This window comes from Stigmatopora argus, chromosome 9 (genome assembly GCF_051989625.1).
Source record: "Stigmatopora argus isolate UIUO_Sarg chromosome 9, RoL_Sarg_1.0, whole genome shotgun sequence".
Lineage (NCBI taxonomy): Eukaryota > Metazoa > Chordata > Actinopteri > Syngnathiformes > Syngnathidae > Stigmatopora > Stigmatopora argus.
Window position 1 is genome coordinate 19,417,815 of NC_135395.1, and position 17,303 is coordinate 19,435,117.

At 43.8% G+C, this 17,303-nt stretch overlaps 2 protein-coding genes and 1 long non-coding RNA gene across 6 annotated transcripts; 2 read left to right on the forward strand and 1 right to left on the reverse strand.

Annotated features, from left to right (window-relative positions):
• Positions 1-116: 116 nt before the first annotated feature.
• LOC144081965 (ADP-ribosylation factor-like protein 3) lies at positions 117-15,512 on the reverse strand. Its single transcript, XM_077608582.1, has 8 exons — positions 15,324-15,512; positions 13,030-13,190; positions 2,522-4,584; positions 1,777-1,920; positions 1,327-1,443; positions 1,167-1,217; positions 816-1,001; positions 117-711 (listed from the first exon to the last, which is right to left on the reverse strand). Exons 3-8 carry the CDS (start codon positions 2,561-2,563, stop codon positions 664-666), a joined length of 588 nt encoding a protein of 195 aa, XP_077464708.1. The 5' UTR covers positions 2,564-4,584; positions 13,030-13,190; positions 15,324-15,512; the 3' UTR covers positions 117-663.
• On the forward strand, positions 4,388-12,624 carry LOC144081962 (regulator of G-protein signaling 14-like). Of its 3 annotated transcripts, none has more exons than XM_077608572.1 (15): positions 4,388-4,641; positions 6,516-6,537; positions 6,666-6,820; positions 6,907-6,999; positions 7,650-7,793; positions 7,872-8,048; positions 8,190-8,268; positions 8,338-8,429; positions 8,652-8,858; positions 8,978-9,054; positions 9,238-9,364; positions 9,509-9,590; positions 10,161-10,207; positions 11,126-11,219; positions 11,867-12,624. In XM_077608572.1, the coding sequence occupies exons 3-15, from the start codon at positions 6,674-6,676 to the stop codon at positions 12,124-12,126; spliced, it is 1,626 nt and encodes a 541-aa protein (XP_077464698.1). In that variant the 5' UTR covers positions 4,388-4,641; positions 6,516-6,537; positions 6,666-6,673; the 3' UTR covers positions 12,127-12,624. The 3 variants fall into 3 exon arrangements, with proteins under 3 accessions (XP_077464698.1, XP_077464696.1, XP_077464697.1); XM_077608570.1 differs by lacking the exon at positions 4,388-4,641 and adding an exon at positions 5,650-5,788; XM_077608571.1 differs by lacking the exon at positions 4,388-4,641 and adding an exon at positions 5,650-5,788 and having other exon boundaries at positions 8,981-9,054.
• On the forward strand, positions 13,095-16,903 carry LOC144081966 (uncharacterized). Of its 2 annotated transcripts, none has more exons than XR_013303076.1 (5): positions 13,095-13,219; positions 16,278-16,337; positions 16,421-16,498; positions 16,574-16,627; positions 16,687-16,903. It is a non-coding gene; the product is annotated as an uncharacterized LOC144081966 (long non-coding RNA). The 2 variants fall into 2 exon arrangements; XR_013303077.1 differs by having other exon boundaries at positions 13,124-13,219; positions 16,275-16,337.
• The last annotated feature ends 400 nt before the right edge of the window (positions 16,904-17,303 follow it).

Sequence of the window (17,303 nt, forward strand, 5' to 3'; positions counted from 1 at the left end):
GTTTTCTCAGTTTCTAAGGCCGAGTTACTTTAGCGCAAACCAGTTTTAGTCCGAACCTGTTTATTAAACGTAGGATCGTGAATATGGAAAAAAATAAAAATAAACTTAAAGCAAAAGATGACTGAAAATTTTATTGTCAAAAATCTCCTAATACACATAACACCATGGGTGTCCAAACTATTCTACAAAGGGCCGCAGTGGGTACGGCTTTTCATTGAGCTTTCCACAAATATTGTATGTTGCAAGTGCAATCAGTGGATTGCAGTCAGGTGCTTGTCGTTGTCGCACAACCCCCGCTCCTTCAAGTTTGTCTGGCCTGGATGGCTTGGAACAAAAAGCAAAAAGCTGCACCCGCAGCGGCCCTCCCTCCCCTCCAGGACCGCTTTGGCCACACCCACAACCTACTAGCGTTTGACTGGTAGAGAAGTTCTAAAATACGTAGTTATCTGGTATAGTGCCACAGTATCAACATAAGATGATTTTTGGGATCAAGGGACGTAAACATAAAGCAATGATAGAGTAAAAATAGCAAGAACCTAGTTGAATTAATGTCCCCTAAATATGACTCGTGCGACAAACGGTCAAAAGAAAAAGATTTAAATCCGTATTGCGCGTTTTGTTGTGACAAGGATATATATATTTATATAAGTGGCCGGTTCTGGATCACTTTTTCCTATTCATGATATTGTTGCAAATCCAGTTCATGCCATCCTGTCAGGGAAGAAGAAAAAAAAGAAAGAAAGAAAAATCCCACCTAAGTTCCAGGGCTTCCATTAGGAGAGAAATAGCAAGCACGGACGGGCGAGCGAGCTGACCTGAACTCCTTCCCCAGACACCGCCGAGCAGGCCTGAATCTGCCACTCGCGGTCCCTGTACGTGTGGAGGTTGAGCCCTTCGGCGATCTCGCTGGCCGGCGACGCCGTGGCCAGATCTTGCTTGTTGGCAAAGATGAGCACCGGCACGCCCTTCAGATTCTCCTCGTCGATCAGCTCCGACAATTCCTGCCCAAAAACACGTCTTTAAAAGACCTGGGATTATAAATCCTGGGGGGATTTCTGGGAAGAACACTCCAAATATTTCAGATGAGATGCTTTGGGGAGTTCCAATCTCGCTTTTGGAGCAACTCGCATGAGATGAGTGTTCCAAAATGTCAAAATCCAACTCACCAGTCCGGTTTCCTCAAATCGCTTTTTGTCTGCGCTGTCAATAACATAAATCTGAAAAGAACGGAAGACAGCGCCGTTGAGGTCGTTCGTTTCAGACGGAGAACTTGTGATGAAGGACTGACTCTTTGACGATTTGGAAAAAAAACAAATGGTTGCTTACCAGCAGATCCGTGTTCTCCAGATACTTTTTCCAGAAAGTTCTGATCTTCCTTTGCCCTCCAATATCCCAAACGTTAAGTTTCATGCCATGAGAAGCCACACTTTTGATATTGAAGCCCTGAAAAGAAAGATAGTGCTTGCTATGGATATTCACTTTTGACCAACACTACTTGTGTCATTCACAAGTCCTATTCAAAATTCCATTGAAATGTACCACTGAAAGTACAAAAACCACGTCACGTAGTAAAGAAGATTATAGGTCCAGTAAGTCATTCAGTCCCAATGATACGCGGAAAAAAGCTAAGGCGTTAGCTTAATTTACGACTGATAAATACTACATACAAGTGTCCATTCCATCCATATACCAAGTAAAAGTAGGTAATCAAGTCGGTGTCATCGTTCACTCGCTGTTGCCCAAATGGTGGCGATAAAGCATTTTATCGCCACTCACCTGTGTAGGTGTTATGGTGTTAACATCCTCAGAGGCAAGGCTCTTGAGCAGAGTGGTTTTGCCGGCATTATCCAGGCCCAGAAGAACAATTCGAACTTCCCGCTCGCTACTCCCCTTCAATTTCTCAATGACGGAGAGTAAGCCCTGCCAAGGAAAAAAAAACACACAAAAAAAGAGCCGGGCTTTGAGTCATGTCTGGTGGTGGCAGTTCATAATATAGTATGAGAAATACCATCATTTCATACTTGGTTAGTCTGTTAACAAGAGAGATGCAGTGAAAAGTGGCTTCTTTAACACGGAAACTTTAGTAATGTCATTCGTTGCCACACTTCATTAGAAAGTAGAACATTGTAATTACTTCATGACTTTTTCGCCTGAAACGCGCTAAGATTTTTTCTGACTTGCTCCTCCCAAGTTCAAAGTTCCTCTGACACACAGAGCTGCCACGTACTAATCTAAGCCCCGTTTGGTAAGACATAATCGGAGGCTCCATTTAGCCTAGCACCTTCATTCATGTAATAGTGCAGCATGTAACATGATTAGCCCATTAGCACGGCTGAGCTCCTAAAAAGTCGTGTTCAATTTTAATCAACTGAAAATCGAGGCATAAGCAATGAAGCGCTTTTCCATTTTTTTTCCCAAACCACGTAGGCTATCAAGTGTTACAAATGTAGAGAAAAAAATACATAATATTGAATTGAACTGAATTAAACACGCAGAAACAAGACCAAAAAAGTTGTCCCACCTTTGGTTGGATGGCTCCGCTGACCTTCTGCGCTTCTCCCATGGCGGCGGCGTGCGTGCGTGCGTGCGTGCGTGTAGGCTTGAGCTTGTCTCGGAGGCCGATGCTACATTCTCCAACGGGGCTCGCTCAATGCGCGTTACGCAAAGGAAAACCAGCCTCGATTCTTCTCGCGCTAAAGTCAAGGCTGTGCGGCCGGGCGACCTGGCAATGGACGGCTCCAAACCATCGGTGTGGACGTGGCAAGCGGGAAGAGGGAAGAGGGAAAGAGGGGGAGGGCGGACGGCAGTAGGATTAGGGGGCCACAATTAGTCCTAGGTGTCCATACTCGATCCATTTGGCCACCCCCTTCCTATCTCCAATCTCCACTTGGCAGCGGCTTTACCTGGATTATCTCCTTAGCCACCTGCCACCTCTAGGAGGAACCCTCACCGTCTCACACACGCATTATCTATGGCACACTCGGTCGGGAGAGTGGGCCATATGGCAGAGGGCGCAACGCCGCTAATGCAGAGAAGCAAAGATGAGGCTCCGAGTCTGACGCTTTTCAGTCTCAAAAAGATGACGTCAGTCCGAGCGCCGACTCGCGACTCCTTCCCGAATCCGAGCCTCTCTCGTAGGGCAGTTTATATCGCCCTCGGCTCGTTGGTCTTTTCTGCCAATGCCCGTCTAAAGATCCACCGTGCCTATTACCGAGCGACCATTCGGCAGGATTAGGCTGAGAAATCTTTTCGCCGAAAGGGTCAGGCCTGTGTTGTACGACAAAAACGTCTACTATGCTCTGTCTAAACTAAAAAACTCAACTCAACTCCACGAAAATAATTGCGTCTAAAACAGAGCCAACTAAGCGAAAGTACACTAAAGTCAACTCCACTAAACAAGCTTTTGCTCCGTGAATCCAGGATTCCGTGAAAAATGGAGAAAAGAGAAATGGCTGCGTTCTAGGTGTGTCGTGCAATTTCTAGACTGTCTAGACTAATTAAATTAAGGGGCGGTTGAGCATCCAACAATTGCATTTTTAGCCCATAATAAAAGGAGCCAAGTGTTTGAGCGCTTCTCAGACAGACCTTCATATTTATTTATCTTGTCTTTTTCCCCCAAACCTCCTCTTGGCATCCCAAAACACCGCAAAACCCCAAGATAATGAATTCCCTGTTCTGGTTTGTCACCAGAACCGATGATAGACGCTGATACACGTGCACATTTTCAGTCAGGGCTGAGCTTTTTTTGTGCGTTGGGAGTCATGGCGATGGATGGGAATTCATTATGGCTCTTTTGCTGCGAGTCATGTTTTCTTTGTGCGCAGGGACGTAAAAGACAAAAACAAGTCGCACCATGTAAATCCGGAAGATATATGGATACGTCCCGTCAACCATCCACGAGGGAAATTCACTTTGAAATAGAAGTAGGCCACGCCGTGCTTTTTGCGCAGCAAATGACACGTGGACTGCAACAAAATGTCTTCTTTTAATCAGGTCATGCGAGTGCCTCCCGCGCACTATTTCTTGCCACAATGCCCAGCAGAGCTCTGCTGCTCTTCAGCCTCAGACATGAGCAATTTTCACTAATGTGCGCCGCCATGGGGCTGATTATTGAACTTCACTGTGTGCACCTCCCACCACCCTAGTGAGGATAAAGCCGCTCAGAAAATGAATGAATAACTCATTCACCCTCCGCCATTTTTCACCAGCCACGTTCTAAAAATACTATCAACTTGTCTTGTCTGTCCCTTTAAGGAAATGCCTACTCCTATATTTATTGTGCTTATTGTGGTATCTCTCATTTTACTCATAGTCAAACGTGCCCAGAAGAATAACAGTCCAGTGACTTCAACAGAATATATACAGGTCGCCCCCAGGGGACGCCATTGCACCGCCTGACAAACAGTCTGAACTCACCTGCCGCGGGCCACGCCAGTGCGCATGTCAGCTTTGATTGATGCCAATCAGGAGAATGAAAAGCAGTCAATGGACTCCCTGGTGCTGCTTTCTGTCCAGTTCCCACTCAAATTCACCATGGTGGCTTGGAAGGGTCTTTATCGCCAGTTCTCTCGCCTGACCAAAGTTCTGGAGCACAAGCAAATAAGAAGATATGACAAGTGACAAGATGTGGTGAGGGAAAAGGTAAGACAATTTATGATGCAGACTGAAATTGTTGAATTTATGTAGCTAGCATTAAACCAAATTCCAGAATAACTTAGTTCTGTGATAAAAAAAAAGAAGAAAAATCATGAGTGTACTATATTAAGTGACTGATGGGGAAATAAGTCACTTTTGACTCATTTTTGTCAGCAAGAAAAAATATGAAGTCATAAAAGTAAATTAAATGTCAGAAAATGTATTGGTACGGTTGGAGAAGTTACTACTTGTGTTTTGTTATATTTGCTTGTGTTATATTTTGGGGGCAAAAAGATCCCATTAAGTCAGGAAGCCTGAATTATACACTCGTTTTTGGGTCAAATTAAAACTGAAAGCTAAAATTGGTATAAATCTTGAGATTTACAAATGAGTTTAATGGGAATTTACAATGAATAGTTGTCAAGCATGGGATTGGTATTTGTTGTTTGGAGTCTTTTCAAACATTAAATGAGACACTTAGATTTTTTGAAGGAATATAGTAGTATTGTGTTCCAGGACTAGTCCAAATACTGGACTCTTTCACTCATGTTTTGTTAGTAGGTAAGATTCAAGGAGTAAAATAGTTGACCAATTTCAGTCAAAATGACCACCAGCTGCCACAGGATGTAACAATGTAGATGCTGTTAACTAACATCTAAAGGATGACGTTAGGTCTATTTGACCAAATTGAAATAGGCCAACGTGGCCAAAAGACATTGGTAAGTCGTATCCGTTGCCAATTCATCTAAGGAACATGTAAGTTGCATGTTTGATCTCCTCTAGGGCAAATAAGTGACTAAAATAGTGGCAGAATTCTCAAGTTAAGCGGTGCTACGGTTGTGTCTTGACATTTGACGCTGAATTAAAAGTCCACACTTTGCTTGAATGTCTTGTTTCTCAAGATGAGAACTGTGTGATGTGATCACAGTGACTTTACTTCCTCATTTGTGGCCTGTTGCTATGGTAAGACTTCCCGGCAGGAAGTGAGCGGGGAACCTAAGAAGTGTGCAGGGTAAAAATTGAGCTAAGCCGAGGACTTCATTGCGTCTTCGGCCAACGTGGGCATCGGCTTGTATTCCACTGTGGTGTGGTGGTCCCTTCGGATACCATGGCAAAGAATTTCAATTCCAGAGGAACTCCTGTTGGCCACGTGGTGAGTTAATGGACCGCCAAGGGGCTTTTTGCTTCGGATTGTTCAAATGTAGCCGTTTGAGGAGCCCATTGATTGGAGCCATGTTCAAGGTTTGGAAAGTAATATTGGAGTCGAAATAGGGAGTTTGGAACTTGTTTTGATAAGATGTCTGTTGAGCTCTTTCTCTGCAACTATAAAATGGAGAGAAGAGTTGAAGACATCAAACGTTGGCCAATCTGTCGGGTCCTGTGTGACTGATGGTGTATTTCTGCAATGGCGTGTGTCCTCAATGTGTTTCCAAGACACTAGCATCTCCTCATCTGAAACTGTGACTGTCAGGAAGGACCAGAAAAATGGTCTAATTGCCCAAGTCATTCCGTCAGCGTAAATCAAGTTTTTCCTCCGTACATAAAAGCTAGTTAACCAGAGCAAACAATTGTCATGGCCATGGCTTGCTATGCCCTGCTTCATGCTACTTACTGCAAAGGAGATCAAGGTGTTTAACGTCGTTTTTCACTTCTACGTACAGTACGAACGAACAGGCCAGAATATTGCAGGGTTAAATTAAACTTGCGGGTTAAATTTGGTTCACTGAAGAAAATGTATTACCATCTCAGTCTCCAATATGGAGCACAACATGTTTGAGTAGCTGAATTATTTTAGCCAAAGGTAGGCGAGTGTCGTTTGCCGTTTTGCATGGGACTCTACTTAACTTTTTATTTTGTGTTCTTTGGCTTTCTCTCCGCAGAACCTCGCGGCGTCAGACGGAGGTGAGCACGAAGCGGGGCGGCCTGGAACAAGTCGCCGCACGACACGAAAAGATATCTGATTTAGCCTCGTTCTTGGTTCCGCTTTGACTTTGTGGTAAAATGGGTGTGCACCGTGTGAATGTGCGCAGAGTTGAATATGTTCACACGCAGCTGTGCGGCCAGCAGTAGTTCCAGCCTCCCCGGAACCCCGGGCGGAGAAGCCTACCCTGCTAACAATGTGCTGAGCTGGGCGCTCTCCTTTGAGAAGCTGCTGGAAGACCCCAGCGGCGTCAACTACTTTACCGTCAGTTGAAATCTAGCGGCACCTTGAGGATTTTGCAAAAGCCGCTTTGAGAAAGCCTTCGTTTGCTTGCCAATCTTTCCGTGCAGGCCTTCCTGAAATCGGAGGTGAGCGAGGAGAACATATTGTTCTGGCAAGCCTGCCAAGAGTTCAAGAAGATCCCGGCCACATCATTGGAACAAGTATGCCGGCCGGCCGGCCGGCCGGCCGGCCGGCTTTCCCTTCTTCTATGCTAATGAGCTTTGAAGGATCAAGTTGCAGCAAAGCAATTCTTGATTGAGTTCACGAGTTCCGATGACATTGAAGATTTTGTAAACTAAGGTGCCATCTGCGTATTTAACTATATTGTTCCAGTTCAGGCGTTTGAGTTTTTTTAATTTCTGACAGTGGTGGTTTGTTTTTGGCTTTCTGTCCAATCATGTCAAAGCTTGCTTAGAAATGATGCTCTCTTATCAAGAATAGCAATTTCCACAGAAACAAATCTTAACATCACAAAAAGAACAGGGAAGGAGAGCGTGAAGATATGCTGCGTTCAGACCAAAGTTTAACCCACTCCTCGCTCGTCGCCCAATGTCATTCTCTAGTCACGCAGACCTTAGGTCACTGGCGGTAAAAGTCAAACAACTTGCGGTTTCACTTAACCTAAAAATAAGAAGACTGCTTCGCGTGGCAATGTGGACGGGTTGTCTTTACGGAGCCGTCTCTAAACGCACCACGTGTCTGACTGGCAGGAGAGAGGGCGCAGTAGTCATTGCTCATTTAGTTCAATTGGAGGGGACAAGGGGCTTAAACATGTTATTCTGTCCCTTGGGTGGATCTTTTGCATTTATAGCTGAGAGCAGCATCTCGCTCCATCTATGAAACCTACCTACGTGAGAGCGCTCCTCACTCAATCAACATCGATGATACGGCCAAGAAAGAAGAAAAAGACTTGGAAGAGCCCACGCCTGATATGTTTAACAAAGCTCAAGCGCAGGTTTGTTTGTGCAACTCCACACCATTCCCCTATCCGCCCGCCTCCATCGACAACCCTTCCGTCTCCTGTGTATGGTAGATCTTTAAGTTGATGAAGCTGGACAGCTACAGACGCTTCGTGCGTTCTCCTCTCTACCAGAGCTGCACTTTTGCGAGCGTAGCAGGCCAATGTTTACCTCAACTCTCCATGGAACCGTTACGCACAGTATCCTGGGAGGACGTGAGCGCCCGGAGCTCGGACCTATGTGACAAAAAGGTAGCGCCGGCCGGGCAGGGGAAGATGAATAAAAAGTCAGTGCATTGCTTTGCCGAAGCGATCCGGCCGGGCGGGTGCGTGGTCTTGCTTTTGTTTGTTTTTTTGACAGTCTCGTCATGGCGTTTTTACTCTTTGGAACAGAGCAAGAAGTCCGAAGGCAGCGCTTTGTTCTCGGCTTCTAATAGCGACAAACGGCGACAGAAAAGAGGATCCTGGGGAGGTGGGCATCTTTTACTTCTATCCTTCCATCCATCTCTCATTGTGTTCTTTTTCTTCTGATTGGTTTTAGATGCATCCATTTCACGTTCTGCCAGAGACGATAATAAAGCACTCAAGTCTAGCAGCAACGTGGAGCTCGACTCCCTCTACAGGCTAGCAGAGGTCGGTGTGATTTTTTTAAATCAGTCTTTCCCCAATCATGATAGAAATTTGCTTCATTTCAATGGCGATGCAGCCTTCATGAAAACTCATTGCGACTAGTTGGTGAAAATTTCTAGTAAAAAGCCCCAAAGGACCCCATGGAGTTCAGGGATTGCTGAAATTGAGGATTTATAGTATATAAGTTATTGATGGCAAATTGACAGATGCCCCCCAAATCTTAAGAATAGCCAATCGGGCCCTCGCTCAATGGAGCAAAGCGGCGTCTCTGGGATGGAGGGCGGCTACTGCTGCGTCTACTTGCCCGACGGAAGCGCTTCCCTGGCGCCGACCCCTACCGGCCTGCCCATCAGAGACATGCTGGCTGGCCTGTGTGAGAAGAGAGGCATTTCCCTCAAAGATGTCATCATCTACCTTCAAGGCAAGGACAAGGTGAGGACGCCGTAGCTGGTGCGACTGACTCCATCCGAGATCATTACCGTCTTGCAAGTCCAACCCCAGTAGGAAGAACGCCATTTTTAACGGCGGCCCAATTTTTGTCCGTTTCCTAGCAGCCGCTATCGTTGGACCAAGACTGCTCTGTACTCAGAGATCAGCAAGTTTTGCTGGAGCTTCGGCTGATGTTTATGTGAGTCAATGTTCTTGGCTAATTGGCTAATGGCCGGTCTTTGTCTTGTATTTCTCATTTCTGTCACAATTGTAAATTGTGAAGAAGAGCTCTTCAGTGACCGTGCCTTCACTTGACTAGAACAGGGGGGGCTTACATCTTTTGTAGCTGCTTTTAACCTAACGTTAGCTGACTGGTTTTCAGACTGGAAAATGCAATTACTGGAAAGACTGGCGGGATCATGGCTAAGTCCAGCAAGACGCTACAGGAAGCCCTTTCCATGCTTTTACAGAAACATTGTCTGAAGGCTCAAGACGTCCAGGTTACCATTGTGAGTATTCTGATCTGCTTGCTGCTTGCTATTCATTCCAACCTTTTTGTAGCCATTTTAAAATCCAAGATGTCCCTGCCTCTGCCAAGCTGTTCCATCAGAGTGCTTATTAATAAATCTCCTCCACATGTCATTGCATTTCAGGTTGGGAGTGACGAGGCTGTCGCCATGAACACCACGGTGTTCAGGCTGGCCAATAAGATGTTGCGCCTTGACAAAGCTAGAGGTGAGAATGCCAACAGTAGAAAAAAAAGAGATTATTGTCAGTAGTTGTCCAAGCACTTTTTCCTTTTAGGTTAATGTCACGTTGTGTGTTTGACATGCCCATCCTCAGACATCGTTTCCTGTTGGTTGCCTGATTTCTTCAATGCTTTTCAGTCTTTGTCACCATCCACTGGATTGTCCTACTTTTTCTCCTGTCATCTTTCTCTTGCTTTGGTCCTCTAAGAGCGCTTCTCTTTCTCCCAAGCTAGAATGTCCAAGTTTATTTGGTTTGTTGACCGTCATTCACCAGACATAACTTCGCATAGAATCTCCGTCCTCTCCCTCAACTTCACACACTTCATTTTCATAGACTCATTTAAGGGAAACACTTTCAACACTGGCTTTTTCGTGGAAACTGTGCTCCCACCAACTTATCGTATTTTCTCGCATATACGCCGTATTTGTCGCCCAAAAAAATGATGACTGAATCGATGGTATGGATTGTATGCGCATAAATTAGACTTGACATGCATTTCAACGTGATCGTCTTGTTTTCTCATATTGGAAAGCCACTAAAGTTGTTTCATTTAAGCAGGCAGAGAACAAAGCAACAACCCCAGAGCCGGCGCTGCAACACAGGTTAGACCATTTTCCGCATGCTTTAGCATCGTTCCCCAGCTATTGGCGGGGAATACCGCTCAACGAAAACCTTTAGAGCAGGGGTGCTAAGACTTTTTTTTGCTCAAAGATCTACTTTAAGAAACCAACCTCACGCAGTCTACCTTTAGCAAAGCTTAGCAGTTAAGTACACTTGGCGCATTGACGGTAAATCAATCCGTTGGACTAAGGTGTGGCCGTGTAGTATTAGGGCATGGAGGCACAATGGTGCTGTTTACCAGCCCAAGTCCCATAACAACTTTACTACTAAACTTATTCAATAGCCAGATCAAATCTTACTGATTCATCAATTGAAACTCGGGGATCGACGTATTAATAACCTCTGCTTTAAAGTATTTATGTTGAAGTGATTAATTTCCTATAAATACCACACAATGGCAGAAATGTACTTTTCCCCCTGGCCTGGCTAAATAAGGGAAGAAGCCCCCCCACCCCATTTAAATTTGCAATAGTTTGTAAGCATTGATTTTGATGGAAATCTTCTGTGTGCTCATATAACACCTGAAATGTCCCCCCTGAGCTTCTGGAGAGATAATCTTATTATTGTTTTCATTATTTTTACAATGAACTTATCTTCGCTTTGGCCTGAGTCATAAAATGGGAAATAGATGGGGATTTTCAACTCCCAAGGAGGTTATGGCACAAGCTTCCAAAATTAAATTAGGCAATTCACAAATAGCTAATTGCTAAAATGCATGGGTGTTCCTGCAGTGAATATAACAGTTAAATGAAGTCATTAAACATTTGTAGACTCCATTACGTTGGTCCTAAAAACGATTTGGACGTAACGTCAATAAATAGCTGAACTCTTTAGTCGCTGTGCAAATGTTTGTGTATATACTATACGGCAAAAAAAATGAATGATCCGACTTGATCCAGGCAGGTTCGGGCGCTCCGGAGTCCCGGCTGTCTCTTCAGATCGACAAAGTCAAGACGCCGCCGCCAAAGCCCAGTAAGAACCCCGACATCGATGGTAGGACTCCTTGCTTAGGATGCGCTGGGTGATTGTAAACAGGGGTGCACGTCCACAAGTTCAGTGGAAGATTGGAGACTATTCCGTGAGGCATTTTAGGTATGTTTACAGACTCCAACCCCCCTACCCGATGACTGGCATGTGCAACTGCCCAAGGCCGCTGAGACAAAAACAGGCCACACTCAAACTGGCTTGACTCAGAAGAGTCTGCTTAAAAAAATGCTGTGGCTCACTTCAAATGATGTCTTAAGACGTATGTTTGGACCAAACCCAACAAGTCGCTGGTGTGAAGACAAACCAGCCAACTCTGATGGGTCCGAGACCTTGTTGTTTGGCTAGCAGTACGCTGGCTAACACGCATCGGGTTCGACGAGAAGCCGAAATGGCAAAATTAGCGTTATGTTGGGACCCTCTGACTGGTCAAATGCCTAGTAAACAATTGCCCTCTGGTGATCCATAACAATATGGTGGAAGCTGGTGCTTCGCGAGGGTTTACTTCTGAATTTTACTCCGCCCGGTTTTGTCCAATGATTGGCCGATGTTTGTTGTCAAAGTCCGGACCAAAGATGGCGAAAGATGGACTGGTGATAATTTTTCCTCCAGGTGTAATTGTTGCCATTTTGGATTTTGTGTGATCTTAAAATTAGGGCTCCTGGACATGCTGAGCAGGGCTCAGTGCTGCAGGGTTGCAGACCAGCGGGGTCTTCTCACCAAAGAACAGCTGGAGGTTCCTTTGTTCCTGCAGCTGCCACAGTCGTGGGAAGAGTCGAGCACTGCTACGACTACTATTACTACTACTACAACAACAACAACAACAACAACTATTTCTACTGCAAATCCAGACAAGGTTACTGACAGTGCCCCGGCTGAACCTGAGGAGCAAAACTTGCGAGAAACATCTGTGTAAAAGACTTTCCGGGGGGTGGGATAATGGATGTAAAGAAAATTCTTAACGCTCGTCAGGTCGGAAGTTTTTGTATGGCACTTTTTAGTCGTTGTTGACAAATAAGCTCACAGGTAGCGTTATGCTGCTACTTCTACTGAAGCTCCATTTTGACCTTCTTGAAAATAAAGGCAAATTTGGCAAACACGACACTTACCTGTGAGTAGGGCGTATCCCATGAAATTGTTTTATTTGACCAGAATCAAAGCACCTAACAGTTATGGAGTTGGTTTCAAGGTGGATTGGAGCTATTATAGGACGTTATTGTTTTGTCTGCTGTGTTTCCTGTTTGTGTATTTTTCCAGAGTGTGTTTTGTTTGCTGTGAAGATACTTTGAAAAGTCCTGCTCTGCGTCCACCTCCCTTTTAATGAAAGTCATTCTCAGGTTTATCAAATTACTTTTGGGTTGCAGGGATTCCATTTTTAGGCATGTAAAAAAAATTAAAAGCTTGCCAATTGCAATTCTGGCTGTCTAGTTTTTATTTTGCATCGAATATATTGTCATTTTCGGGCTACAAACGATAGTTTTTCCCCCCTTGTACTCCTGGGATAGACTCCAGCTACAACACATTACTGCAAAGGGTTGAATACTTTTGAATTTTATGAACATAAAAAGGTGTCTTACTACTACACTATAGTAGTATATATTAGTATAATTGACTGTAGCTGTGAAATCCATTACACACAACAGAAATAGTCTACATAACTGGTACTGGTAAAAGCCTTGTGCTTCCCTTATGAAATTAACACAGCGGCAGAGAATCGATTAAAAAAAAAAAGGAATCCATGAATCAATGAGCTTTTAGTGAGTGCTCATGTTCTCCATTTCCTACTAAGACGCATACATTAAAATGGTGTTTGGCATACCAGGTGTCCAGCATTAGCGCGCTCTGCCCATCGGCGTGCACGTGCGTGCGCATGTAGCCGTCCATCCGAGCGTGACCGGCGTGTCGGCGCAGCGCTGATTGGGCAGGGGAGGAGGCGTGTGCTCACACAGACGCCAAAGCAGCATCTCCTCGGCTGGACGTCTGTACGGGGAGAAGAGGACCATAAGCAGGTGTGTTTTCCGTCTTTATCTGCCCCATAGAATAGATGACAATGCTCATTCCTTCCTTTTTTTCATCTAAAAAAAGCTCAGGTTGTTGTGGTTTCCCCAGAATTGGGGGTGATAACCGTTTCTAAATCTCTCATTTTGCCTGGCGTACTTTGACACCAGTGTTACGAGATGAAGAAAACGGATTGTAGGAGATGAATAGATGAACATCCTCGTCTTTTAACAGCGAGACATTCCGTCGGCGTGTGCTTGGCTCGCAGGGGCAACCCCCCAAACGTGCGAGACAATATAAATGATATGATAATTATTGCCGGTGGGCATTGGAAAATCTTTCCCAGGATTCTGCACGTATTACTTACTGCTCATGTTTTTTAGAGATGGTATAGAAACTTAATATGATGATCACTAATTTTGAATGTCGTATTCCCATTATTTATTTGATCTGAGAAAGGATTCTTGGTGTGTTGGCCACTTTCTGGTCTATTGAGCACATTAAACACCTTTTTGTACTAAGCCATGGATTGAACGATCGCTACCAGTAGGCCTGTCGCGATACCAAATTTCAGCGAGCAATATCATCCATCATAAGTTATTGCCAAAATGCGATTTTTTTTTTAACCGATTGAAGCCCTAATGTGACAGCGTATTCTAATAAACCGCCCGTTCTGATGCAATAAATGGTCATACTTCAATAAATCGCGCAAAGTACACCAAAAACTAATATTTTTTAATCCATTCATAGAACGCCATTTGAAAGCTAGTTTAGGATGAAATAAGAAAGGTGTCATTTATATTGGGTTGTTTTATTAGAGCCAATCAGGCAAACTATATTAAAATGAAAATTAAAGTGATCATCACCTTTATTTGAGCAGCCTAACAGGCCTGGTTGACTCAGTTGACTAGAGTTGAGCAATCTGCCTTCTCTGGCCTTGCCTCCCCAAAAGCCTCACTTACCTGTCCAACTGCAAACTTGTCCTTTCTGTCAAGCAACCTCATTTATCTGCTGCGAGACAATCTGGCCTCTCAGTCCTGACTCTGCATTTTAGGACTAATGCACTCTTACATATGTACAATCCCTAAAGTATGCGTACCACTGCGAGGCAACATTTTGTGTTTGCCCAGCCTTGCAGAAGGAGTCGTGCATTAGCTTTTAAGGCTCCCGTCTGTTGCTTTTGTCGTCGTCTTCGCCCTCGTGCACGCTATTCTTCGTGAGCACGGACGGGTGAGCCTGCTCGTGGCTGCGAGGTCCTTTTCACCATGTGAGAAGAAGCATTAGATTTTACCTGCTGAAAATGTATTCCATTTTTTTTTCTCAGCGAGCTTGTCAGGGATTCATTCGGTCGTCCCGCGCAGATTCTCCAAAGCCTCGTCGGTGTGTCGTGTACTTTTTCCTGCTAAGTGCACTGACGCGAGTGTGTCAAGTGAAGCGGCTCGGCGTGTCCGTCACGGGCCTGACGCGTGAGGGCTGCTGGGAGTCTGCCACTGGGTCCTTCAGTGGGTTTACTGGGCGCTAAGGACACGTCGAACTGGAACTATGCAATTGGCGAATTGACAGCACAAAATGGTGGTGGTGCGTCATAATGAATGAGTGAGGAGGATAAGTGGCCGAGTGATGGAGGTCCAGCAACACGCATTAGTCTCTTTGAGATGATTGGTTCTTGTGAGGCGTAGTAGTGCCAAGGATAGGAAAGTTTATGAGCACAAGCAAGGGCATGGCATGACATGACAAAAACAACAACAACAATATTGTTGTCGACCGATACTCAAACGTTTTCGTCTGTGAAAATGTAAAGGTTTTCATAAAAAAGAATAAAAAGGTTTCCAAGAATTTTGAATAAACATTGACAAAGGGTTACACTTCTCGCTAGTCCAAGTAAAGTTAAATAACGTGCTTCTGCGTTCTCAAAATATGCCCAAATATTCTTCCAGTAACACAACACGTTGACGTTAGCATGTAGCACAAACAAGCTAATATGTTAGCCTGAACTCGGCGCTCGATTTAAACAAACAAAAAACAAAAAAAACACGATATTAAAACAATACCTGTCTTATATTCAGGGGCAAAATGTATCTTTATGAAATGTTGAAATGACTTGTTACAACTTACCTTCGAATAAATATCTGCGTGGCGAACTTTCAGGTGCCCCCTCCGATAAGTGGCATTGTTGCAACTTGCCTCCGCGGTCTGTTTGCCTCGCCACCCGGACAAATTCTCTCCTTCTTTTGGTATGATACTATTTCATATGTTGCCACCGTTATCTTCTTCTTTTGGTATGATAATATTTCATATGTTGCAGCCGTTGTTCATCAACCGTCAACTCGGGTAGGTCGGCGCTGCGTTCGTTACGTGCCACGGACCGAACACGACTAGCTGGCATCAGGTTCAGGCTGACTAATTACACGCACATTAGGCAAATATAGCCCTAATTGTGAGCATACGGCGGAAAACTGACAATTGTCCCGTTAAAGAATCCCCATCCGAGACACGTTTTTATCATCTTCTCCATATATTCAATATTTTCGTTATCGTTAAAGAAAACAACTACTTGAGATACATTATTATTTCTGATAGTTATAGTTCTTTCTTTGGTATTGATTGGGTAGTACTTGTATGGTAATATTCTGTTATCAATAATAATCCGTGCAGTAATGACACATTTGTATTGCCGTATTACCCTACTGTATACAAAGGTGGAAAAATGTACAATCATATTATTTTTCTTTTTAAAAAGTGTTCCCTACAGTGGACATTGGGGAATTTGCTTCCAATTCTTCTGGCGACCAGTAGTTCAAATTGGTGTTTATCTCCTACCTATTACAATAGAATAAATATAATAAAATAAAATAAATTCATTTGGAAAAATTGGCTTTTTTAAGGTCAATGCAATAAGCTTCCGTAACATATAAATGTATTATCTATACTTTTCTGTTTTACATTATAAAAAAAAAATAGCTCAAGCTATTCCGGCATGTGAATTCTATTTAGAGTTGGTTTAACTAATGCAAAAGGGTTGCATTTTTTTGATTAATATTTCTTAAATCTTGTCTTGTCTCAAAGCAGTTTTCCAATTGAAATCATCCCTCATCACAGAAGTAAGCCATGGAGCAGAAGACAAATGAGGTCTATATTCCCACTGTGAGATTTATAATGATGAGTCTGTAGTAGTACTGCAATAAAGACAACTTTTATCATTTTGTTTCAAGTGCTCCACCAGCACCTCCCCTCAAAAACGCATGAAGAACCGCTCCAAGTCCATCGAGGAGTCGCAACAGTCCAAAAGAGTAAGCGCGGCGCTTCGAGTCCTGGCGCCCAAACGAAGGCAAATAAGAATGGGCTCATTGTTTCTTTCTTTACAGGCCTTTTCTTCACAGAAATCCCTCCCAGGACGACCAGAGCTGGACAGAGTAAAGGTGAACTCAACATGTTCTCTTGCAAAGTGCCTCTTTTTGACAATATTTGTGTGTTGCAGGAGTGCCTTGAAGGTTCAGAAACAGCTTCATCCTCCACTGAAGACCTGAAGGGATAAACTAATAAAGTTGTTGTTAAATATAAAGATGTACGATATAAGATAAGTGACACAATTGTAATGTAAAGCGATGTGACTTCAATACTGTAACCTGGTAAATTATAATGTGCATGCATGTAAAAAAAAAAAAACTGCAATATAAAAAGTCATTTTAAAAATGGTTTATTAGTTTTAGTTTGAATGCTACAACTTCTGAAATGACAAAAGGTGGGGACATCATCATGTTTTCATCCGTTTAATAAGCTTTGGAATTGCTTTATCTTTGTTTTTTCAAAAGCAATTTTCCAAAAACATTCAAACAAATTTTGGGTAGGAGGGGTAAATTCTTAGCTAATGACTGAAGAGTTTGCACGCATTGGACCATGGAGGGTAATTTGACTGACATAGCACTATCTTCACTTCACCTTCACTTTAGCTGCATGAGGAGCTTTTGTTCTCTCAAAGTCCCAAAAGTCATCACTGCCTGGAAAACAATTGGTTGGAGGGAATTGGGATTTATTAAGTTGAATTTCTCTGAGGTGCACACGTTGAGCTCATAGTAGTATGTTTGATAGCATTGC